At 35.0% G+C, this 26,863-nt stretch overlaps 1 protein-coding gene across 1 annotated transcript; it reads left to right on the top strand.

Moving 5' to 3' along the window:
• The first annotated feature begins 3,434 nt into the window (after positions 1 to 3,434).
• LOC132113351 (coiled-coil domain-containing protein 9B-like) lies at positions 3,435 to 26,863 on the top strand. Its single transcript, XM_059521148.1, has 10 exons — positions 3,435 to 3,544; positions 3,964 to 4,043; positions 16,229 to 16,327; positions 16,478 to 16,582; positions 18,417 to 18,563; positions 19,785 to 19,895; positions 23,068 to 23,151; positions 23,354 to 23,523; positions 26,620 to 26,657; positions 26,762 to 26,863. The coding sequence occupies exons 1-10, from the start codon at positions 3,538 to 3,540 to the stop codon at positions 26,848 to 26,850; spliced, it is 930 nt and encodes a 309-aa protein (XP_059377131.1). The 5' UTR covers positions 3,435 to 3,537; the 3' UTR covers positions 26,851 to 26,863.

The following is a 26,863-nucleotide window of genomic DNA, read 5'->3' as shown; positions in this document are numbered from 1 at the left end:
AGCATTGAAAAGATAACAGTATTTAAATGTTATATATTTGTCTTATATTCTTCTGAAACATAAAGCATTGGGCGTTTGCTCTGTGAATCTGGATTAGCTCGCTCTGCGTTTGTAAAGGGTGTATGAAGAGTCGCAGAAAGGCTTGTATTATCTCTAATAGATTTAATAAAAGATGTTTAAAAGCAGACAATAGCCGTGGGAGAAATGTGCTTAATCATCATGAAAATAATGTCATTATAGAAAAAGACAGGCTTGTTTCCTTTATGCAACACAGATTTTTTTTTAAATGATTTTGAGATGGACTGACATGTTGCTGACAGGTTTCAAGAGATTAATCCTGACACAGTTGCTCCTGCAATGTTCTTATTCATATACACATAATTGTGACTGTAATTATATTCGTACACTAATATGATCTCAGCTTTTGTTTTGATAGCTGCAGAACTTCATGCCAAGAAGATGAATGTCCTGCACCATGATCTTTAAAGACCAGATAATGAACTGCAGGTTTGGTCATAATTATCATTGCAGAACACTGTCACACAGATCGATGCAAACTGATATGTGGTCGCTAGGGTGTTCTGGGTGGTTGCTAGGTGGTTTGCTTGTGTTGGAAGTTCTGTTTTCCAGTACAAATATCTAAACATTCTTGAATCAAGACCCATTTACTTGAGAAGCAATTAAGACATTAAGTCATGTTTTCTTAAGTAAATCCAGAAACCTTAAAAAATTAAATCAGTAAAAAAAAAGTAAAAAAAAAAAAAAAAAAAAAAATATATATATATATATATATATATATATATATATATATGTGTGTGTGTGTGTGTGTGTGTGTGTGTTATCAATTATTAGACATGAGTAAGAATATATTTTTTTCTATTTTTTGCTTTTTCTTTTTTTGAAGTGTAGTCCTAAGTTTTAAGATATTAGCATCATATATATGGAAAAGAGCTGCTAGGATAGTCATAAAAATATATAATTGTGCATTCCATGGAGGAATGAAACTTAAAGAAAGTAATACTTAGTAAAATGTGTTTATTGACCTAAATAAATTCCTTTAAATAACAAAAGTTTTGACATTCATGAAATGGCTGAAAAAAAACTGCACAAACAATGTTTCATTAATTTAATACTTTTTTTAAAATATATTTTTCATTTTTATTTTAAAAGTAAATGGGGGGGGGGGGGATTTTCACATTTTTTTTTTTTTTTTACTTTTATTAAGTTTTAGTTTAAGTTAGTATCTTAACTTTAACTAAATGAAACAGAGAAATGGTGCCTTGGTAGCTAGCAATAAGTTTTCAATAAGTGGCATAAAGTGTTGTTGTTGTTGTTCACTTAAAAAAAAAATTATTATTTTAATTTACAGTTAAGTGGTTGCAATCAGTATATTTTAGCTACATTTAAATAAACAAAATTAGTTGACTAACTTTCAACATATATATATATTTTTTTAAACGTAGCTAAAACAATTTTTTGCAACCACTTACCTTAAAAAAATAGTATTTGAATGTATTTTTTAAGTATAGTATGACTAGTGAAAGATAGTCATCTGGGTTGAGCACTATTAGCAGCATTAATAACAACAAATGCACAGAGTCACTCGTTAAACTCCTCACACTCCTCCTCACATCTGATTGGTTGTTCAATAGGGGCGTGTCCTGTCAGCATTACACCTGAGCTGCACTCACCCCCGACAAAACGGTGCAGAACGTTTTTAAACTTGCTCTTGTGAATTTATGTTGATGTTAATAACATTATGCAAGCTGTCTCTTTAATTCCAGGTGGTTTATATACATGTTGCTGCTGATTGACCTGACATTTTTTACGCACCCCCCAAACAAGAGAAAACGTATCTCAAACCCCATTGCACAACGTTTCCAGGAAACATGTAGTTCAAGCAAAACGTTGGGCAACGGTTTGAGCTTGAACTTGCCCTTGCTAATATTATTCTGAGCTTCAGGTTTATTCTTGAAAGATCTTGACATTATCAAAAGACTCGTAGTGCAGCATACCTGCGGTCTTATTTTTGACACTCGAGCTATGCACTAGATAGTTTCCCTTCCAGCTACATGTAGTTTTGTGTTTCAGGTGTGGTGACGCAAACACAGACGTAATTTGCTGCACATCTGTACGAAGCAGGTTTCACATGCTGTCATTCTACAGGTTGAACTAAACCACCCAAAAAGAAAACATAGGCCTACTCAGTTTCTTTCCACAAGCAGTATCTCTTTATTTGTAGGCTTGATCTGCACTTTGGCCCCATTGTGTAGTTTTTAAATCTCAGATTTCTTCTAAAATCTCTTTGCACAGTCAATCGCAAAGCTTTCTCATTTTAGATGTGTTTTGTGTGTTCTGTACTTGAAAACTAATGCTGCCACTCAAGTCTTTTTGCCATTCAGTGGGCGGAGCCACACTTCCAGCTGACAATGATGTCACATGCATACAATAAATTCAGAAAATGGTAATACTATATGAAGAATTAAATGATAATAATTATCAGTTTGCAATATCAAGCAGGACAACTTTTGTACAGGTAAAGATGGAAAAAACTGAAAGCCTTGCATGTTTTAAGTTACAACATGGTCACACCCTTACAAATAAAAATAGAATACGTAAAGAAAATAATAAAAATCTCTCTCTGTTTACAGAACTTTTAAAATGAATATGCAAGGGAGTTCGGATCACGTATGACTGTTCTGATTCAAGTTCATTGTTAATTACAAATAAAACATGTCATTCAGAGAGCAGAGCGGATATAATGATTGAGATTCTTCAAAAAATACATAGGATCCAAAATGATGGGAATTTATGTAGCTTTCTGTTGCGTACCAGCGCATGTGGGAGTAAAAGGAAATGAGTTAGCAGACCAATATGCAAAGGAAGCAACAAAGAAAGTAGACATTGATATGCGGATAAAGTATGGTAAGAATGAAATGAAGTGTTTAATCAGGCAACATGTGAAGAATAGATGGCAGGAGTATTGGGAAGAAGAAAGAACAGGGAGATGGTTTTATAGTATTCAAAGAGTTGTTGGTAAGAACAGAGTAACAGGAAGAAAAAGACAGGAGGAAAATATCATCTCAAGGCTTAGATTTGGTCATACTGCTCTTAATGGCAGAAAATGGGGACACATGAAACTGGAAAATATGAGTATTTTAATATAGAGGGAAATGTTATAATGAAGTGTCCAAGATACGGAAAGGAAAGAAAGATACTAATTGATGTTCTCGAGGAAAATAAAGAAAAATTTAATTTGATTAACATTTTGGGGAATAAATCAGGGGATAAAAACTTTCAGTGTTTAATGCGTTATTTAAAGGACAAAGGATTATATAACGGAATTTAGGGAAGATTACGAGCCTGATCCACACTCCTAATCAGTAGGTGGCGGTAATGCACCTAAAAGTTGTTAAACGCCAAGAAGAAGAAGAAGCTCGGATCACGTGGCTTTGCGCGTTCCTCACCAATCAGCAGGTGGCGCCAAATCCAACCCAGTGACGTCAGTGACTCAGGCCTCGGTGTGTTTTCACCTGGATGGCAGGTAAGCGGATCGACCCTCATCCACCCGGTTTATCTATCTTATTTGATCTCATCTGATCATCATTTTTATCCTTTAATGTACTAACCGCCATAGAAATGGAAGTAGAAAATAGTGACTGAGTACAGTCGTGTTTGTGAAGTCACCACACAGACCAGATTTAGTGCTGAGTTTACAAACAAGAAATTCAGCTCCATCCCAGATTAAATGTTTCAGATGAACACAAAAATACATTTTTATTTAAATACAGGACAATCTTGAGCAGTCTTAACCGTTCACGTGTAGTAACAACAACTATCCAGCTAGTTTGGTGTTTTTAGTGTTATTAATATAATACATTAATATGATATTGCTTGTTTAGAAATTAAAAGGAACGTTAAATATCCAGCAGACCACACATGAATTGTCATTGTTGCTTCCAGGAATCATCATGCAACACCAGGAGCATCACATCATGTTCATGGACTTCTGTGAAGACACGCACTGTCTGCTGGAGGACGATGTGAGTGTTTGAGATCCATTCAGACTGTAAAATCATTTTAATTCATGTATCCTGACCTTTGACTGTTAGTATAATTTCTCATTCTGATTCAGAACTGCCCAGTTAAACATTTGGAGACCGTCTGATTACATTTTTATGCTTAACAGAAGTATTTATCTATTCTAAAGTGACTTATAAGTGAGGAAAACCACAGAGCCAATGATATTTGCAGTACTTAAAATAATTATCTATACACAGGTATATATTTATATAATGTATTTAAAGTTCTTTACTTAACGCTGTCCTATGGGTTTTGAACAAAATACAGGTGCATCTCGGAAAATTTGAATATCTTGGAAAAGATCTTTATTTTTTGTCAAAAAAGCAAAGCAAGAAAGCAAACTTTCTTATATTCTAGATTCATTGCACACAAACTGAAATGTTTCAAGGGTTTTTTTTTCTGATGGTTATGACTTAAAGCTTAGGAAAAATTAAAAATTCAGTATCTCAAAAAAAAAAAATAATAATATTCAATTTTGAGCTTGATTAGTTTTAAGTATAAATACTGGGTACCTCTTGGGCTGGTTTAGAACATGCCACCACAATGTAACCAACAGAATAACAATTAATAAATCTCTTGAAATATTTCATTTTGTGTGCAATAAATCTAGAATATAGGAAAGTTAGCTTTTTTAAATTTAATTACAAAAAATAAAGCACTTTTCTATTATAGTCACATTTTTTTTTTAGATGCACCTGTAAATCTGAATACGTTTTGAAAGTTGTAATTTTTTGGTGAGCTATTCCTTTAAATGCACTAGTGATTTTTAGTGGCAAAATATTTATTTGAATTCATTAATATTTATATTAAGTGTATTTAACGTAATATTTGAAGTTATGGTTCTCGGATGGCGGTTAATGATATGAAAGGTAACAAATAATATATTTAATCTTTTCTATTTTTCAGAAATATTTTATTTATCTGTTTATAATTAATTTGCATTTTTATCAATAATTAATCATTAACCCGGTTTTATGATTTGAATTAATATTTCAATAACAGCACTTTTGCATGTTCACGGTTAATGACAAGCTGGTGAACAAATAAATGACTGAATCTTTTTATAAGAAAGTGTTTAATTAATAATTATTTAATTTATTTAACATTTTTATGATTTAATTATTTTTTATTTATTTTTTATTTTTTTTAGTTTTTAAGTCATTTACTCTCTTTTAATTTTTTTTTTATTTATCCATTTATTTAAGCTATTATTTTTATTTATTTAGTATTTTTATGATTTAATTATTATTATTAAATTTTTTTAGAAAGTGTTTAATTTAGATTTTAAGTCATTTACTCTCTTTTTATTTAATTTTTTTATCCATTTATTTAAGCTATTATTTTTATTTATTCAGTATTTTTATGTTTTAATTATCTTCTCAGCCCTGTCCTATTAAACAACATGAGAGTCTGAGATATTCTCGTAAATGGACTTGAGAGAGTGTGAAATTGAGTTTTTCTAAAAGTTCAATGAGCCCGTAGTTGAAGAAACACTCATAAACATACAGATTTCAAAATATCGTTCTTTAAAATGGATAGTTTATGTGATAAATCCACTATTGAGAGTCGTGGAATGGATGGATGTGATTTGTAGGGGTTTTCAGGGGTATGACTGCAGACATGGGTGGGGGTGTGAGGGGTAATTTTAACTATGAGCAAGAGCTTGAGAGAGAGAGAGAGAGAGAGAGAGAGAGAGGCTGGGCTGTATGGGCGAGCGGCGGCAGGGCTTTTCTTTGCGTTCAGGGATCTTGGCTCGCGGCCCAGCTGGTGTTTTTGTAATCAAGGCATGTTTCGGGACTCCATGCACTTCTTCCCCGAGCCGCGTCGGCTGCCTGCCGCTTGCAAGGATCCCAGATTTCCCTGCTGACATGAACAGAGCTGTGAGTGCCACTGTTTTTCATTCTCTCATTCTTCCACTAGCTTTTTCTCCGCATCCCGCTCGTTCCTTTTGCAGCAGTCGGGATGAGGATGGTATCTGCAACTGAGCTTGCCGTCAGACGTGCTTTTGTCTTACCCTCCCCAGAACAACGAGGCCATCCGTCAGCTGATAGTCAGAGCCGCTGTGTCAGGCTATTTGACATGTGATCCGTACGGATGAGTGGGAAGCGCAGGAAGCGGCCGCTGGAATATTCTCTGTCCTTTTGCAGCACTGATGATTCACGTTGACTTGTGAACACACAGATTTTCCTCTGTGTGTTTGTTCCTATGCAAGCTTTGTTTTGGTCCCCTGATGACCGAAGTCTCTGAGTTCTGTGCGCACTTCTCTTCAAAACGTAAATGCTTCAGATGCTTTTAAAAAGGAATCGTTCAGCGGAATCCTATGCGGCTCTCCTTCTTGCGTTGAACACAAAAGGAAATATCTTGAAGAAGAATTCTTCAGCCAAAAATGGTAATTTGCTGAGAATGTCTTCAGCCTCAGGTCATCCAAGATTAGGATGAGTTTGTTTCTTCATCAGATTTGGAGAAATGTAGCATTTCATCAGAGTCTCATCAATGGATGCTCTGTAGTGAATGGGTGCCGTCAGAATGAGAGTCCAAACAAGTAATCCACAGCACTCCAGTCCATCAGTTAACATATGGAGAAGACAAAAGCAAGCATTTAGACATTTTTAGTTAAAATATGAGTCAATACTCCATAATAACACTTCCTCCAGTGAAAAAGTGTTCTGGTCTGAATCAGGAGAGAAATCTGCACAGATGTGAGAGACAACAGGAGATGCACTTTTTCACTGGACGAAGCGTTGTTATGTATTATGGACTTATATTTGAACTAAAAACATCTTAATGCTGGATTTGTTTCAGCTTTTGTCTTCTGCAGATGTGAAGTGATGGACTGGAGTGCTGTGGATTACTTGTTTGGACTCTCATTCTGACGGCACCCATTCACTGCAGAGCATCCATTGCTGAGACACTGATTGAATGCTACATTTCTGCAAATCTGATGAAGAAACAAACTTATCTTTGATGGCCTGAAGGTGAACACATTTTCAGCAAATTTAAATTTTTGGGTGAACTATTCCTTTAAGTCTTGTGTAGTGGCGGACCACTCTTAGCTGGGACGTATTGCTTAGCTTCTTTAACAAGCTATCCAACACAGTTAAACTTAAATGGTACCTTTTTTGAGGTGGATGAGATGGTATTCCAGCAGATAGGTAAACAGGGCAGGTATGCAGAGCAAGGCAGGTAAGCAAAGCAAAGCAGGCAGCAGGCAGGTAAGTAGGTTGGTAGTAGCAGACAAAGCATGGACTCCAGTAATCCAACAAACAATTGGTAAGTGGTTGAAAAATGGTGGTTAAAAAAGGCACAACTTAAATCAAAAATAATGTCCAAATACTGTTCAATAAAGATTCAATAGCGATTCAGTAGCGATGTAAAGAACTGTATGCTTAATACGTTCCAACAGCTTCCTTGTTCTTTTTTGTTTTTAGAAAGGTGAGAGGCGGCCATCTTTATCTTCAAACATTCTCACCGACCGTCAAACTAAAAGTCCCTACAAAATAAAGGACCCTAAATCAAACAAAATATACCAGTGCTCCAATAGCACAACAACTTAGATTAAACTCAAAACGGCTCCTACATAGCCGGCCCCTTATAGCTATTGCAGGAAGCAAGCTATAACTAACTAAATGTAATTTTCCAAGGAGCTATATATTATTCCCTTAAACTCATTATGCATTATTTACAAGAATAAATGAGTGCAGCGATTCAGTGTATGTATCTGTATGACAGTGTGTGCACGTGCGCAAGTTCATTCAGGTCTCACTCAGCTTTAGATTACTGGCCTTCTACTAGCAAGCAGATCTTACTGATAGGTCTTTCAAGCTGGCTTGTTTTGGTTTGAAGCCGTACACTGCGGACCAAGCCTTTGGAGTCAGGGAGGGCTTCAGTGACTCTAGCTAGCATCCACGATCCTCTTGGCGCTGTGCTGTCGGCTACTAGTACGACGTCTCCTGGACAGAAGTTGCGTCTGACACGAGACCATTTTTGCCGTGTTTGCAGAAGAGGGAGGTACTCTCGGACCCAGCGTTTCCAAAATAAGTCGGCAATGTACTGGATCTGTCTCCAACGATGTCTGGTGTAAAGATCTTCTTTCACGAACAAACCCGGTGGTAGAACAGGCTGCACCTTAAGCTGCAGTAAATGATTAGGCGTTAACGGCTCCAAGTCATTTGGGTTGTCAGAAACAGTCGTGAGTGGACGGCTATTGAGAATGGCCTCAACCTCACACATTACTGTCTGAAGGCCTTCATCATCCAGATACTGCTGGCTGGTGACTGACTGTAACGTCGTTTTGATCGTGCGAATCAACCTCTCCCATATCCCTCCATAATGGGCACCATGGGGAGGGTTAAATGTCCATTTCACTCCCTTTTGGAGCAGACTTTTTTCAATTTGTTGCATGTTCCAAGATTTCAAGGACTCTTTTAGTTCCTTTTCAGTTGCAACAAAGTTTGTTCCATTATCTGATCGCAACTCAGACACTGGTCCTCTTCTGGCAATGAAACGTCTGAATGCATGAATGCAAGAGTCAGTATCAAGTGAATGTGCAACCTCCAAGTGTATAGCACGGCTGGTAAGACATGTGAAAATCACGCCGTACCATTTTACAATGCTGCGGCCTCGTTTTACCTCTAATGGCCCAAAATAATCAACCCCTACATGCGTGAAGGGCGGAAGGCCAGGGGTCAACCTGTCAACTGGCAAGTCTGCCATTTTCTGTTCACCTGCACTCAATTTGACTCTTCTGCATCTGGTGCATTCATAAACTACCTTTCTGGCCAGAGTGTTGGCGCAAGGAATCCAATATCTTTGTCTGAGTTTGGAGAGCATGAAATTTCTTCCACTGTGTCCAACTTCTTGATGGATGTGCTGAAGTAAGAGTTTGGAAACGTGATGGTCCTTAGGGAGGATTGCAGGATGTTTCTGCTCGGTGGGCATTGCCATTTTACTCAGACGTCCACCAACCCTTAAAATGCCATTGGCCAGAAGAGGATCCAACCTGTAGATGGAGCTGTTTCTGTTTACATTTTGCATGCCTTTCTGCAAACAGGCTATTTCTTGTGGGAATCCCTGCCTTTGGCAAAACTGCAAGATTGCGACCTCAGCATCCTCTAGATCACTGATTGACAGAACATTTGGACCTGTCTTTTTTTTTTATGTTTTCCTTTTCTTGTGGTCATGATATGTCTGTTTAGATCTTTCTTGTCATTTTTACATAATTTCAACAGAACAGACTTGAACCTCAGGAACCATGCCACAGCTTTCTTGAGCCTCATCCAAGTTGAGAAATAATTCATGAGGTAAGTAGTGGCGTCACAGTTTTCCTTCACAGCAACGTTGACAGTGACAACTCCTTTTCTTAATTCAGGGTCATCTTGAGAGAGAATGGGTTCAGAAGGAAGCTCTGGCCAGCAATGAAATGGTTCCTTCAGAAAGTCTGGGCCACTGATCCATGTTGTTCTTTTCAAGAATGTGTTGACATGTAGTCCCCGGGAGGCGTAATCAGCGGGATTGAGTTTTGTGCCTATATACTTCCATTGGGAGACATCGGACTCACTTCTGATGACATTAACACGGTTTGCCACAAAGGTTAGGAATCTTCTGCTTTCATTCCGGATGTACCTTAGAACAGTCATGCTATCTGTCCAAAACAGAGACTTTTCCAATTCCATATGCAACTCCTCAGATAGCATCTTGTCCATTCGTACGGCCAAAACTGCAGCAGTGAGCTCCATTCGTGGTGTGGTCATCAGTTTTAAAGGAGCAACTCGGGCCTTTCCCATTATAAAGGTGACATGAACCTTGTTGCTGCTAGACAGCCTGAGATAGGTAACTGTTCCATACCCAAGGTCACTCGCATCACAGAAGTGATGCATCTGTGCTGTTTTGACATCTCCAAAGTTGTTTGGTACAAGGCATCGGTTGACCTTGAACTCCCTCACTCTTGGAAGATCTTGCCACCATTGGTTCCAAGCTTGAGCGTGGACCTCTGGCAATTCTTCATCCCATCCAATGTTCTGCTTGCATAACTCTTGAAAGATGTGTTTTGCCGGAAAGGTGAGAGGTGCAAGGAATCCAAGTGGGTCATATATAGAACTGACCATGGACAGAATCCCACGTCTGGTGCATGGACGCTCCTTTATGGTCACCTGGAATGTGAAAGTGTCTTCCTTAACACACCATTGCGCACCGAGAGCTCTTTCAACTGGCAAATCTTCTATGTCAAGGTCAAGATTCTTTATGTCCTTGGCCCTCTCAGGCTCTGGAATGGAGGCCAATACAGCTCTGTTGTTACTAATCCATTTGGTCAACTTAAAGCCTCCAGTTGCACAGAGCAATTTCAGCTCTTTACAAAGTCCAATGGCATGGCCCTCTGTGTCCACTGCCTTCAACAAATCATCCACATAGAAGTTGTTCTTGACTGTGCTAGTTGCATCAGCTGAGAAGCACCCCTTGCTATCCTCAGCTGTCCTCCTTAAAGCATAACTTGCACAGCTAGCTGATGATGTTGCGCCAAAAAGATGTACAATCATCCTGTACTCTTTTAGTGGCTGACTGACGTCCCCATTTGGCCACCAAAGGAAGCGCAAGAAGTTCGCATGATGAGATGGGACCTTTACTTGATAGTACATTTTCTCCACATCAGCCATGATAGCAATGTTGTCAAGACGAAAGCGGACTAAGACCCCAATTAAGCTGTTTGTAAGATTGGGACCTTGAATGAGTTCAGTGTTCAGTGAGGCACCCTGATAAGCTGCAGAGCAGTCAAATACCACACGCAAGCTCCCCTTCTTTGGGTGAAAAACACCATGGTGTGGAATATACCACACTTTTCCATTTTCCTGTGGCTGGTCTTGGGGTACAAGTTCAGCATGTCTGCATGATAGGACCTTTTCCATAAATGCCTTATACTCATTATGAAAGTCACTATTCCTTTGAAACTTTCTCTTTAAAGACAATGCTCGTTGCTCTGCCATGTGACGGTTGTTTGGCATCATAGGATTATCCTTCTTGAATGGCAAAGGCAATTGATAATGTCCATCCACTATTTCAACAGAGCTGTCCATTATCTGCATGAATTTGTGGTCTTCTACCGACATTTGTTTCTTTTCCTCAAAACTCTTTTCTGGGAAATCATGATTGTATTGCTGAATCAAAAGTTCACTCAGGTTATCAACAGAAATCCGATGTGCATGAACATATTTCTGACCTTGCTTGTTGATGCATGCATCCTCAGTATGGAGAAGTCCATTCACCACCCAACCTAGAAGTGTTTTAACAGCAAAGGGTCCATTACCCTGGCTATTGATAATTCTCCAAGGTTCCATCAATTTGGGTGCATTAATCCCAATCAGAAGGTCAATCCCAGCATTAATGTTGGGAATATCAACATCTTGAAGATAAGGCCATTTTCGAATATCTTCTCGTCTGGGGATATGTTCCCTATTGACTGGAATTTCCTGCTGAGTGTAAACTTCAGGTAATTTTATGAATTCCTTTCCTTCCAAGCTACACACTTCCAGGCCCTTGACTACCAGGCTGTTAACAGATTTCTTTTGCCCCATAGTGCGCAGAAGTATTTGTTGATGTTTCCCATTAGCATTCAAGTTCTTCCTAAGTTGTTCTGTGCAAAAGGTTGCGGAACTCCCTGGGTCAAGGAAAGCGTATGTCTGAACTACATTATTTGAATTACTCATTTTGACTTGAACTGGTATTATTGCAAGTGTACAATGTTTATCACTACATTCAAATGCCTCTGTTTTCATTGAAACCAACCCACTGCTCACTGCCCTTTTGTCTGAAGGACATGCATTACTCTGCTCTTTCGTTACATTTTGAGGTATATGCAAGATAGTGGGATGTAATTTTGAACAAATTGAACAGGTTTGTCTATTTTTGCAAGTCAAACTCATGTGTCCTTTAGCAAGACAACCAAAACAGACACCTTTAGTCTTTAGCAGCTCAACTCGTGCGTTGTGAGACTTCTTCATCAGCTCTTGACATGACACAATCTCATGCTCACCATTACAGGCAGGACATAATTTTGATGAACTGTTTTTGGGTATATTGGATACTTGCATTGTGCTCTCTGTGTTGTTCTTTGGCGCAACTGCTACTGTTGTGGCGAAACTGCTCCCTCTGTTCTTCTGCATAGAACTCAGTGGCTTGCTACCGCTAGCGGCTATTTTTGGTGACCTTCTGTTTGAGGAGCTGTCTTGGAGGTTACCAAAGACTGGGTCTTGTAGAATCCTGGCCTGCCTTTCCAGGAAGAGGACAAGATCCGAAAACGTGGCTCTTGCTCCTGTTCGTTCCCTGATGTCAAAAGCATGTGATCTTCATTTTTCTTTCACTTTGTAAGGCACCTTAGAGATCAGAAGCCTCAGGTTTAATGGAAGGTTCAGCTCATCCATGTACCTTAAGGTACGCATTACATTACAGCATCCACGGAGGAAAAGAGCATAATTGTACAGAGCTTCTCCATTGTCTGATGGGATATTATTCCAATTTAAGGCTTTATCCATATAAGCATTAGTAATTTTAAATTCATCTCCAAAATGAAGTTCCAATAGCCGTTTTGCCTCTGCATACCCTCTATCTGCATCCATATGAAGGCAACTTCTGACCAGCTCCTTAGGTTGGCCAGAGGTGTATTGTTCAAGGTAATACAGTCTGTCTTGGCTATTGCTGGTGTTGTTCTCAATACAGTGTCCAAATGCCTGCATAAATGGTCTGAAGTTCAGAGGTTCACCGTTAAACATGGGTAGATGCCTAGTTGGAAGTAAAGTCATTTTCTGTTGCTGTGCAATAAGATCAGCAACAGTACCTAGGTTGCTGGTATCTGAGCTTAAAGGGGCATGTGGAAAGGAAGTACCTGCAGATGCTTGACTGGTCGGATTCAACTGTAAGGTCTGAACAGGCCTTTGTGACCTCCGGGGTCTTGTATCCTGTGTTAAAACCTTTTGCAATGGTGTTTTGGGAACAGTAGAGATTCTGGCATATTCCACTGGTGAGGGTTCAGGGTGAACATGTTCCTTGATTCTGTCATACTTGCTCTCCAAATACTGTTCAATAAAGATTCAATAGCGATTCAGTAGCGATGTAAAGAACTGTATGCTTAATACGTTCCAACAGCTTCCTTGTTCTTTTTTGTTTTTAGAAAGGTGAGAGGCGGCCATCTTTATCTTCAAACATTCTCACCGACCGTCAAACTAAAAGTCCCTACAAAATAAAGGACCCTAAATCAAACAAAATATACCAGTGCTCCAATAGCACAACAACTTAGATTAAACTCTTTACCTGTGTAGTGGCGGACCACTCTTAGCTGGGACGTATTGCTTAGCTTCTTTAACAAGCTATCCAACACAGTTAAACTTAAATGGTACCTTTTTTGAGGTGGATGAGATGGTATTCCAGCAGATAGGTAAACAGGGCAGGTATGCAGAGCAAGGCAGGTAAGCAAAGCAAAGCAGGCAGCAGGCAGGTAAGTAGGTTGGTAGTAGCAGACAAAGCATGGACTCCAGTAATCCAACAAACAATTGGTAAGTGGTTGAAAAATGGTGGTTAAAAAAGGCACAACTTAAATCAAAAATAATGTCCAAATACTGTTCAATAAAGATTCAATAGCGATTCAGTAGCGATGTAAAGAACTGTATGCTTAATACGTTCCAACAGCTTCCTTGTTCTTTTTTGTTTTTAGAAAGGTGAGAGGCGGCCATCTTTATCTTCAAACATTCTCACCGACCGTCAAACTAAAAGTCCCTACAAAATAAAGGACCCTAAATCAAACAAAATATACCAGTGCTCCAATAGCACAACAACTTAGATTAAACTCAAAACGGCTCCTACATCTTGTTTTCCATGCGATACATAAATAAGGTGCATTTGTACTTCTACTTAAAGTGACCTGCAATTTATATCCAAAGTCTCCTGAAGTCCTACGATGCTTTATGAGAAGATCAGACAGATATTTACGTAGTTATTCACTGAAAATCCCTTTTCCCTGTAGTTCCTAAATCATTTTGTGCGAATAATGGCTTACAAGAACAATCACACGGCTTCAGCATGGTGCTTTTATGCCGAATCTCTGTCAATTCTTGCAGCTTTTCAGGAAAAGTCACCGTCCACTTCGACATTTCTTGCTTTCATGTTCCACACAAAAGAGAAAGTCAAATGTGTTTGAAACAGCATGAGCGAGTAAACAAAGTTCGTAATATATTAGAATGTTATGTTTTGATTGTTAAACTACAGTATTTACAATATTTTGCACTGAAAACAGCACATCTTGCACATTTTGAAATATTCATTACTTTTCATATTGTTTTGCATGCTTGTAGCACATCACCTGATGTGTGCTGTCACTTTAAAAGCATGCAAACATTTAAGTGCACTAGTGCAGGGACTAAATGCTCCTTTTGGTGATGTAACTGAGCACTAGTAATAGAGATGCTTGTTTAAGCAACTTAAAATATTATTTAGTGTTTTGTTAGAGGATGCCAGCCGTGAGTCTGTGATCTGCGGGGTTTGCTGGGACAAAAGCATCTCTCGACTTTGAGGAATCTCTGTTTTGAGCTGAAATCTGACTCCGTTCTCTCTCTTTAGATCCAAATTTAGATCCTGTGTGGGAGTCGCGCTGGCCTGGAGTCAGTCAGGTTTTCGCACCGTAGGCGCTCAAGCTTTCTTTGTCTCAAATAATCCACAGATAAAGGGAGATCTTGATGTTTGGTTTGATGCCTGGTTTACTGACACAGTGAACAGGATGCCGTGCTAAACGTTTCTCTTCAGCTGCGTGCTGTGAACGTCAGACATATTGTTCATGCAGGCCGAGCTGCATTAATAAAGTTTGTGTCTGTGCAACATGTAAACATTATTGTTATATTAGAAATGTTTATTTGTATATTTAGGCCCTTAGTTTTTCCAAAAAAACATTTTTTCCCCCTTTTCTTTTGTTACCATTTTTTTCTGGATTTGGTTGTTTTAATGTATTAATTATTTATTGCATTTTTTCCAAAAAAAAATTCTGGATTCTCCCTTTTTCTGATTTATTTTTTTATGTATTACTTGTTTCCATTTTAATTTTTTTCTGGTTTGCATTTTAATCAATACAGTCTATGATTTTATGAATAGATTTTTTTTTTTTTTGCTAATCAAAAATAATTTTATAAATTATGAAACTCATACAATTTAACAGCATTTTTTTTAAAGTAACATTTTTTCAAAATTCAGAATCCTACGAAATCTGTTTTATTTTTCTGTTTTCAGCAATAAGTATTAGTATTGTGATTTTTACAATTAATTTATGTTTCTTTTATTTTATAGTTAATGTTATACGTATTATAGTTAGTTTTCTTTATTGTTAATGTTTTTTTTATTATGTTATTTTTATTTTACAATAAAATAGTAGAGTGGTAATATTTTTTGTTTAGTCTTTTTATATTTTTATTTAGTAGTCATTTAGCAGACGCTTTTATCCAAAGCGACTTACAAATAAGGACATGGAAGCAATTAAAAACAACAAAAGAGCAATGATACATAAGTGCTATAACAAGTCTCAGTTAGCTTAAATGCAGTACACGTAGCTCGGGCTTATAAATAATATAATAAATAAAAAGAAAACAGATAGAATAGAGCAAGCTAGTGATAGAGGTCTTTTTTTCCCTTTTTTATAGTAAAAATCTTGAGGTTATTGAGTGACAGTCTTGGAAATCACGGTCATGTGAAATTCAGATCACCTGAAACAGCTGACATGGCATGAGGAGTTTAATGCTCTGAGATCATGTTGCCGCTCGTAGCAGCTGATGCTATTAATGGCGCGTTCGTGTGCAGTTAGATGCACAATCCCTGCACTGTTAAAGAAACATGTAAACAGTCGATTGACTGCTGTGCAACTACTTACACGCCATTTGTTTTTCAGTTTCCATCCTGGGTCTCTAGCATTTTATATACATTCACCGAACATAAATCCAGCTTTATTTTTGTTAGATTTGGATTATGTAATTCTCTTATTTTTGCTCCAGACTGTTTGGATGTCTCCTCCACAAGTGGGCAAGGAAAGACTATAACAGAAACCCTGGTGGCAGACATGATCTATGCGATGTTGCACAGATTGTTTGTGTATGTGATGTTGACATGTTCATAAACTGTTCAGAGTCCCACAGAGATGAAGAAGGAACACAAGGACGCAGAACTGGATAAAAAGATCGAGGCCTTACGGAAGAAAAATGAAGCACTTATGAAACGCTACCAGGTGAAAACCTTGTACTCTCACATTTACAATCTGTCAAAAAACACATTTGAGTTTGTAAACATAATGTTTAAAGTCACAAAACCTCATTTAGAAGATTCCACAGAAAAAGCACTGTGTGTTTGCCTTCCTGAGTTTTGTGATGTTCTGCAGGAAGTGGAGGAGGACAAGAAGCGTGCGGAACAGGAAGGAATGTCACTCCACAGCAGGAAGGGAAAGACTGATGATCTGACCATCACCATCAACAAATCCTCCAACGTGAGCTGCTTCATTCCTGCACAGACAAACACAAATGTCAGAGACTTTTTCATTTTTAATTTTTAATTTTTTTTAGGATTCGGAAAGAATTTATAATTAATAAATAATGGATGTCTTACAGTTTAACAGCAATTTATATTCAATTTTATTTCAATTCAAGTTTATTTGTATAGCGCTTTTAACGATGCAATTCAACTTTACAGAAAATTAAGTTTTTACAATATTTAGTAGTAGCTTATAAGTGGTGACTGTCAGTTTATGTGCATATGTAGTTTGTGCAAAAAAATTTATACAAAACATAGTCAACCAGACGATGAACATTATTAACCACAATTATAAAGTGATTGCATAGTAAGTAGCAATATTTGTTAGTTCTGTATGTTGTTTCAGGGTTAACAACTACTATTTCTTTGATCCAATAAGTAATATCTCTGTCTTATCCGAATTTAATAGAAGAATATTATTGGTCATCCATTTTTTTTACATTTTTAACACACTCTGTTAGCTTAGATAATTTAGAAGTTTAATCTGGTCTCGTTGAGATATATAGCTGAATATCATCAGGATAACATTGGAAACTAATCCTGTATTTTGTAATAATATTACCAAGAGGCAACATGTATATTGAAAATAGAAGGGGACCTGGGACGGATCCTTGTGGCACTCCATATTTTACTGGTGATAAATTAGATGACTTCCCATTTAAATAAACAAAATGGTAGCGATCGGACAGGTAGGATCTAAACCATCTTAGAGCCTGCCCTTGAATACCTGTATAGTTTTGTAATTGATCTATGAGTATGTCATGATCTATGGTGTCGAACGCAGCACTAAGATCAAGTAAGACTAGAAATGAGATGCAGCCTTGATCTGACGCAAGAAGCAGGTCATTTGTAATTTTAACAAGTAAGTGTAATTTGTAAGTGTAACAAGTTCAACAAGTGTTTAACAAGTATATTAGACAAATATTAGTCTTTATATATATATGTATAGAGCTATAAATATTAGAATTGTGATTTTTACAGTTATATAAAATGATTATATTATTTTCCTTTATATTATAGTTCCTGTTTATTGCTGTTTTGAAACCGTTTCTGTTGTACAAAGTGAACATTTATATATTGAAGGAAATGTGATTTGACATCTGAAACCGTGGACCTCACGATGACTTAAAATAATTTAGACAAAAAGAAAATATCAAAACATTTTAATTTTAATTCACCCCCTCAATAAATGGTTTTATTTATTTAAGAACCAAGATAACCCACCATCTTGAAAAATCTGAATTTATTTTGAAAATGTGATTTTTAGACTTATGAGATTTATTAATTTACATGACTTTTCCATCTAATTTTTAATATTTATGCCAAGCTCTAAAGCATTGAATCATGTAGAAATTAGTTAATAGTTTTAAAAATTCTTATCTTTAGTCCTTATGCAAATAAATCGCAAATGAATAGAAAAGTCTTGGGGCCTTTTAAATGTTTTTATGGACAGGTATTACACTTAACTAAAAATAGAACCATAAAAAGTCCCTAACCTAAAATATAAAAAAAAAAATAAGAAGAAAAATATTTTAATTTCAACTAGCTACATTTCTCATCTTAATTTAGTTTGACTTTATGTAGAAAAATGTAAATAAAATTAAAAAAATGTTAAAATAAAAACAGAAAATATAAATGAAAACTAATTTATAATAATGATAAAAACTATAATAGTATATTATCAATACTAAAGGGAGGACCTTTGAGTCAAACAGGTTGAGAGTCGCTGAAGTAGGTCTGTCCTGAAGTGAACTCAATGAGAAGATTAATGATGGGTTTGTTGTGTTCAGGATCAGCGTGTGGTGACCGAGCGCTCGGGGCCCGGACGACTGAGAGACAGAGAGAAGGAGAAGGAGAAGGATCCGGGATCCAGTGTCTTCAGCATCGGGAGAGGAAAGAGACGACAGCTGCTCATCACAGCATCAGGAAACATCACGGTGAGACACAATCAACCTTCCTCTTCTTCTCTGACTGCATTCGTCCTGTGAGACTCCTTTCAAACCTTCTGCAGATCAGGAATCTTTTTTATTTAATAAACTAATCCCTTTGATTAACTTTAATGATGTCATACAATCTGTTCTGTTTTGAACTGGGGCTGAGCTATTAATCCAAAAAAAAACGTAATGGTGAGTGCATGAGAAGCACTTTGTCAACAAAAGAGAAGCTTTAAAGGCTCTTTTTGCTTTTCTGCCAAAATAAAAGCTTAATGATTTAAAACCGAAAAAAATTAAATGATTATAGCCACTAATATTAGTATTGTTATTTTACATTTGCACTGTAACTGTTGTATTCTTCTTAAATTGTATTATACAGTGAAATCAACATTATTTTAGTATGTGTGTAATTTTTTTATTTTAATATTTAATATTTTTATTTTTTTTCCTGTTTTTGTTTTTTCATTTTTAATAATTTTTATGTTTTCGTAAATTCTGTTGATTTATTTAAATCTGTCTGTAAAGTTTAAATTACTTTTTATGTCATTTTTAGTTTTTTTTTAGATTTTATTTAGTATGAAATAAAATATAAAAATATTTCTAAAAATATTAAGTTAATTTTTTATTTATTTATTTTTTTATAAAGAAATCCTTACTTAAAATAAAACTAAAATAAAATATAAAATTTTACTAAAATAAAATATAAAAAGTATATTATTGGAACTACATGCCAAGGCAACCTTTCCAATATTAATTTAGTTTAAATTGATGTGAAAAAAGAAAAGAAAAGAAAAGAAAAGACATTCTGCAAAATAAAAACTAAAAAACTATATATATATATATATATATATATATATATATATATATATATATATATATATATATATATATATATATATATATATATATATATATATATATGCATAAAATATGTGAACAAATGCTGTAGTATATATTTCTTATTTTATTTTAAATGTAGTAATAATGATAATAATCATATTAAAAACGGTTATTATTATAGGTATTATAGAAAAACATGAACAAATTGTAAAATTAGTGCAGCCTTACAAGCAAGCACAGAAAATGAATCACATTTTAAGTTGCAATCGTAATTTTCATGTAGCCCAACTTTGAAGGTTGTCGTCAGCAACTTATGTCAGACTCAATTTAACCAAAAGCATGAATTTCAGCGCTGTTAGAGAGTGTTTTATCATGTTGTTTCAGGGGAAGCGGGTGTTCGGCGAAAGAAAGGACAGAAACCGTCCTGTGAGTCCAGCGAGGATGAAGTCCTGTGCTGAGGAAGAGCTGGAGTCCAACAACACACGAGTCCCGCAGGTGAGCAGACGTTCTTGTGATGTGTCTGTGTCTTATACAGCAGCATTTTTATATCATTCCTCCAGTCTTCAGTGTCACATGATCTTGATGATTTACTGCTCAAGAGACATTGCAGTTGTGCTTCTTAATATTTTTGTGAAAACCGTGAAACATTTTATCTTTTATGATTCTTGGAGGAATAGAAAGTTCAAAGAACAGCATTATTATTAAATGACTTTGGGTGTCAATTTGGATGTAATTTTTAATGCATCCCTTGATGAACCTTACTTAAAGTAAAACTAAATAAAATGAGACTTTAAAATTATATATGTATGTATATATATATATATATATATATATATATATATATGATAAATGTTTGAACTGTCTATTTTAATCAATTGAAGGTGTCCTTGCTGAATAAGTGCTAATTTTATTTTTTTTAAAAACACACTTCTGTAAAACATTAAAAACTATAAAGTCATAAGTGTTAATTTTCCTTAAAAAAAAAAAAAAAAAACACTTCCATACTAGAAATACAACTTTAACAAAACATTTTTAAGACTAAAACTGTGATTAAAAAAAAAAATAGTAGAAACTATAAAGATAATAAACCTCAAAAACAAATAAAAATGACAAGTAAAACTGAAAGAAAAATTAAAGCACAAAATCTAAAATACCAGTTAAACAATAAATACTTGTTATAAAAGCACAGTATAAAACAGAGAGTTCCAGTCCTTGATTCTGATTGGCCGAGCCCATAATGCTACAAAGTAACATTCATCTTACTTCTGTGTGTTGCTCGGCAACCACTTTGTAGGACCCACAGCTGTTTCTGAGGAGCTGGTGGAAGAATACTGCTTTTATTAATGTCATTACACTTTATTTGCTCGGTTTTATTTACTGTAATCTTACTACGTGTATGGAATAACTGTTTTATTAAAGCAGTAAGCCCCGTGAAGCCGTAGTTTACTGTGAATTTATAACAGCTAAAGTGGTTTTAGTCACTCAGCTGTTATAAATTCACTCTAATCTTAATCAGATTTAGTTTTTATGGATTCAGTTTTCATTTAAATTTTAGTTTGTGTTTAGTTTGTATTTTCTTCTCTTTTATATTTCTCATTTGTTTTTATTAGTTTTAGTAATTTAAGTTTTAGATTTTTATATAGTTTTAATTAACGTTAACAACACTCGTCATAACACACGTGTTGCTGTACTGTTGTTAGGACAGGTTTTTTTTACATATTTTTTATTTTGTTTTAATGTGTTTTCATTTTAGTTTTCGAAAGTTTAGTACTTCAGCTTATTTTATTTAAATTATTCGCCAGCAGTCTTTCTGGTTCTGTGTTTAGTTTAAGTTTTACTGATTTGAGGTTTTTCATTTTTATTTTTACATTATATATATTATATCTATCTATGAATTTATATTTAATTTCAGTTTTGGTAATTTTAGTACTTAAGCTACAACTTATTTTCAATTTCTATTTTAAGTTTTAAATATATTTATATTTTAGTTTCCTTAAATGTTTTCAATTTAAAAAAAAAAGTTAGCTTTAGTAATTGTATTATAATTTTGTATGATTTTTATCTTTATATTTCTGTTTTAAATTTACATTTATATTTTATTTTTAGTGCCTCAACTTAAACTAATTTTTTTTATTTTGATGTAAATATTTTAAGTGTGTTTTTAATGTAATATTTATTTGTTTTCCTTTAACTTTTTTGAATTTAACAAACTTGATGTTTAGATTTCACCTTTATTTTTTTTATTAATTAATTCTTTATTAATTTATACTGAAGTACTGTAGAGCTTGATCGCATGTTATTTTCTCCTCCCTCTAAAATTCATTTTCACTATTTATGTATTTAGTCTATTTATTTTACTATCCTAACATCAGTGTTCATAACGATATGGTTGGTTGCAATTCATGTTTACATTATTGAACTTTAATGAACAAAGCTTGCAGGATGTTAAACATTGAGGTCACTAAAGTAAGTGTACTACTTCTGTTTGTCCACCTGAGGGCAGTGTGTCTCTTCCAGTCTACAGAAAAGCCTTTTTACTGAAATAAAGTGAAGTGAAGTGACATTCAGCCAAGTATGGTGACCCATACTCAGAATTTGTGCTCTGCATTTAACCCATCTGAAGTGCACACACACAGAGCAGTGAACACACACACACACTGTGAACACACACCCGGAGCAGTGGGCAGCCATTTATGCTGCGGCGCCCCGGGGAGCAGTTGGGGGTTCAATGCCTTGCTCAAGGGCACCTAAGTCGTGGTATTGAAGGTGGAGAGAGAACTGTACATGCACTCCCCCCACCCACAATTCCTGCCGGCCCGGGACTCGAACTCACAACCTTTCGATTGGGAGTCCGACTCTCTAACCATTAGGCCACACATAAGACAGCTTATTACACCAATCCACCTGCCATGTAGAAATGTGAATGTTTTATGCCTTCATTTTATTATTAGAAAAATCTCAATACACAACACTGAATTTCTTGGGAAGCAAAAAATCATATAGGACCCTAATAAATGAAAGTGGGGTGGTGCTAGCGCAGTGGATAAGACACATGTCTTTGGTGTGAGAGACTCGGGTTCGAATCCACTGTGAGACACCAATGTGTCCCTGAGCAAGACACTTAACCCCTAGTTGCTCCAGAGGCGTGCGACCTCTGACATATATAGCAATTGTAAGTCGCTTTGGATAAAAGCGTCGGATAAATGTAATGTAATGTAAAGTGTTTTGTTTCAGTTAATTACACATGCTGTCTGATTATTAAAGTATTAAAATTGAATACAGAAAATACATTAAAATGGAAATTTGCTAGAATAAAAAGGTGCATAATAACAAATAATTTCATAGGTCTCTAAAAAAATTCATTTCTGTTAAACGTTTAATACATTTTTTTTAATTAATTTACAAGTTGTGTGATTTTAAGCATTACAGTTCAATTTTAACCATTTAAACAGAGTCAAGAAATATAAAAATGGACAGAGAGAAAGAATGTTACATTCCTTTTGAACATTAAAACGGAATCCAGAAAAATAAAAATGGAGAGAGAATTTTTTTTTTTTTTACATTTCTTTTGATTATTAAAATGTAATTTTAAAAAATTAAAGAAAAAAATTAAAGCTGAAAAAATGAAAAAAAAAAACAAAAAAAATGATCTTGAAGTCTGTTCCAGTCTTTTGCTGGGTCTCATTATTGTGTGTTTGTTCAGGACGACGCAGATCAATGGAGTCGATGTGAGGACTCGTCTGTCGTCCCGGTGAGAGCGTCTCCACACACTGTCCGTCTGAGCGTCTAATTACATTAAACACAAGAGATGCTCGGATGCCACTTATCATACAAAACCCCTGTCCATCCATCTCCTCACTCATATCCTTGTGCACCTGCACGTCAGAGTAGAGCGCTTGTGACAGATAGACTGCAGATTCTGCTCTGTATTTGACGCTCAAGTGATCTGGCAGGTCACAGAGGCCGTCGCTGACCTGAACCTCGTCTCATCCAAAGAAGAGCAGCTGGAGTATCTGCGGTGGAAGAAGGAGCGCGAGGAGATCGATCGAGAGCGTGTGGCTCGACACAAGAACGCTGAAGGCCAGTGGAGGAGAGCCTGGGACATGGAGAAGACCGATCTGATGTAAGCCAGACGACTGAGCCACTAACCTGCTTCGCTTTAGTTTGAGTTCTTCTTTCGTTTGTTCGTTTTCTGCCTCACACACATATATAAATCCCAGCTGTTTGAATCACAGTGGCCTGGTTCTTCTTTGTCTCCTGAATTAAATAATTCATAAATTCATCAGTGAAGGATAAAGAAGGTCTTTTTAATTAACCAGTAGTCAGGTATCTATTAAGACATTATCTGTGTTTCCATCCATGCATTTTTATTTAAATTGTGGGATATTGCATTAAAAAAAAAAAAATAATAATAATAATTGGATGGGAGCATCAATATGTGCATCAAATCTAAAAATGCACATTAAAAAATTATTTTCTTGATTGAAGTGGAAGTCATTTCACATATGTAGGGGAATTTCATCTAATTGGATTTAGCAGTATTAACATAATCTAATAAACTTAATGTGATGCATATTTGTCCGTCAGGTATAAATAAAACCGGTCCGATTTTTATGCACGTTTAAAAAACGTTAATTATTTAAACGAAATCAAATAGATGCAAATAGTTAATTTATTTGATTTTGTCTAAATAATCATCTTTTCGTAATGCATTTATTAAAATTGCTCAAAATCAGCGCAAGTCTGTTCATTGTGATAATAATTGAATTGATTCAGTTAAAAAAATATGAAAATGGTTAAATATGACTAGTTCTTAAAACACATTCATCTTATTAGTACGGTTACAGATGTGTTTTATGTTATGTTCATTGCTTTTAAAAGAAAAAGTTTTACAGTATTGAAAAAACGATAGAGGGATCTACACTCTGTAAATATTTTTAAAGCAAATATGCATTCATGAATGGACTTTCTGATTAATAAAAAAGCATTTAATCAGTGCTATTACTAACGATGATCCTCTTTATTAATTTGTTAAAGTCAGCATGAAATTAAAATTGAGTTATTTTGCTTTAATTCATGTTTCCGCTCTTAAACGGTTATTGTGGTTTAACTTGAAGAAATTATGACGGAAATATAGTACTATTGTACATTAAAGTTAACTTTTATAATAAAAATAATGTCGTCATTATTATTATGATTAAGGATTATAATATACAATTTATTAAACAGAAATGTAAGGGATTATCACAATTTTTCACGAATGTTTTAATTTAAACATAAAGTTTTGAATTTAAATCTCTGTTGTGCAGAACTTTGCCGCCTAAAAATGAAAGGAATTTTAATGCATATTTTATTTTTATGGCTTTTTAACACGTTCATTAAATTGTTAGTTTTAGCCATTAATATAATTACCACTGTTTCTGGTAATAAATGTGTACTCAGTCATGAAACACAAAATACGGAAAACTAATTTATTTTTATTTTATTTTTATAAAATTTTAATTATTATAATTCAAAGCATAATTTTGTTGATTTAGACATCCTTTTTATTATAAGAATTAAATAAAATCATCAATAGATGTCAGAAAAGTTTAAAATGGAAAACTTAAATTACTTTTGCTGACGTTTTTAGCCACCCTTTTTTTTGATATGTATATATAAATATTTAAAATTCTCCGAAATTATATTATAAAAGCAAAATGGGTTTTGAAAGCTGTTTTGTGATGCACTGTTTAATTTTATGCATTCTTTATTCTAATTTCTCCACTAAAAGTACTGCCAAATGGATTTGCATAATAATATGTAGCTCCGCCCCAAACCCACGTGATTGGTTGAGTCAGAAATTAATATATATCAGGCTGCTCAAGCAAACATATCAGTGTTTAACTTCCCTGAACTGAGATGTCAAAAATGTTTTAACATTACACTGAAAAGATGTTAGTGGTAATTAGTTTATAATCGTATTAGCAGAAGGCTTTTTTGTGCATCTGGATCTGAAAGAGCATCATCAGTGTTTTCTGTGTGTAGTGAAGTAGAGATGCTGTCAGTAATGCCATCATCATCAAACCTGAACAAACAAATGTTAACAAGTGTCTGGAAGTCTTTCAGATGGGTTCTTCTGGAAGAAATCATCTCCTTGCCGTGAGCACTATTGAGTGGAAGGGAGAGGGGGTTATTTTTAGGGTGCTTTGAATGCCTTGCCTTATTTGGGACGGTTTACGAGCACTTGAGACGCTTCATGGCCGGTGGTTTTGTGGGAGGTAGAAGATAGAGAAACACAGGATCAGTGAACGTCCTGTACAAGAGAGCAGAACGATCACATCGTCACAGTGATTCCTTCTCACAGCCGAATATCATCTCTGTGTTCAAGCGATGTTTGGGTGAAGCTCACAAAGACAAAGACCGCTCCTATTTTATAATGAAGAAAGATAAGATTATCATAAAAAAAAAATATATATATATATATAATTATATTTTACTTAAAGAAAAGGAGGCCTCTAAAATCTCTGATGAAAACTCCCTGATCACTATTAGTGTAATATATATATATATAATAAAAATATCAAATTATATTCAAATCAGTTTCATTTTAAAATAAAATAAATCTTATTAATTATCTTAATTGTGTATGTGTATAATAAAAAATTTAATTTGATTAAACAAATCTATAGTTAGTTATATATAGGTATTGTGTGTGTGTGTGTGTGTAATTCAACTAAACCTTATTCATTATTTAATTGTGTATATAATTATAAAGTATAAAATATATATATATATATATATATATATATATATATATATATATATATATATATATATATATAAAATTGTATTTAAATAAAAAAAAATGGCAAAGAAATCAAAGAAAAGCTTAGTTTTCTTTAAGCAGATCTTTAAATGTTTGGATAAACTGTGTCCCAGACTATTTATTTATTTATTTATCTAATAGCTTTTTATATTTAGGTTTTATATGCTACAGATACAGATCAGAAAATATCTGATATAATAAAACATGTCTAAGGTTTATAAGAAATGTTTGGCACAATCTGTGTCACAGTGAAATCATGGGTTCTCGAATCAGTTCAGTCTTTAAGGATTTGACAGATCACTGAATTGAAAACAGCTTGCATGGTTTGTTTTGAATGTTGAATGAAGCGTGATTCTTCAGCGACGATGTTTAGCTGCGTCTGCGTGTTCTCTCCAATGTGTTTTATTGTAGGTTCTCTAAACAGGAACCTGGAGGAACATCAGACAGAGGTGAGCACATTAAAGAGGAAGTGCAGAATGAATTTACTGTTCAAACTCATTTGTGTGGATTGTATCTAGTGTTTAATATTTTACTTAATTGTATTTGATTAAAGGAGGTCGAAACACCAGAAGAGGAAATATGAGAGCAGAAGCATCCAGAGGTGCGAAAAACCTCGAACTCTTAAGTCAAGGTAAACATTAAAAAAAATAATGTT

The sequence above is a fragment of the Carassius carassius genome, chromosome 32 (assembly GCF_963082965.1).
Source record: "Carassius carassius chromosome 32, fCarCar2.1, whole genome shotgun sequence".
Classification (NCBI taxonomy): domain Eukaryota; kingdom Metazoa; phylum Chordata; class Actinopteri; order Cypriniformes; family Cyprinidae; genus Carassius; species Carassius carassius.
The sequence above is the reverse complement of the archived record's forward strand: the minus strand, read 5'-3'. Positions and strand labels throughout refer to the sequence as shown.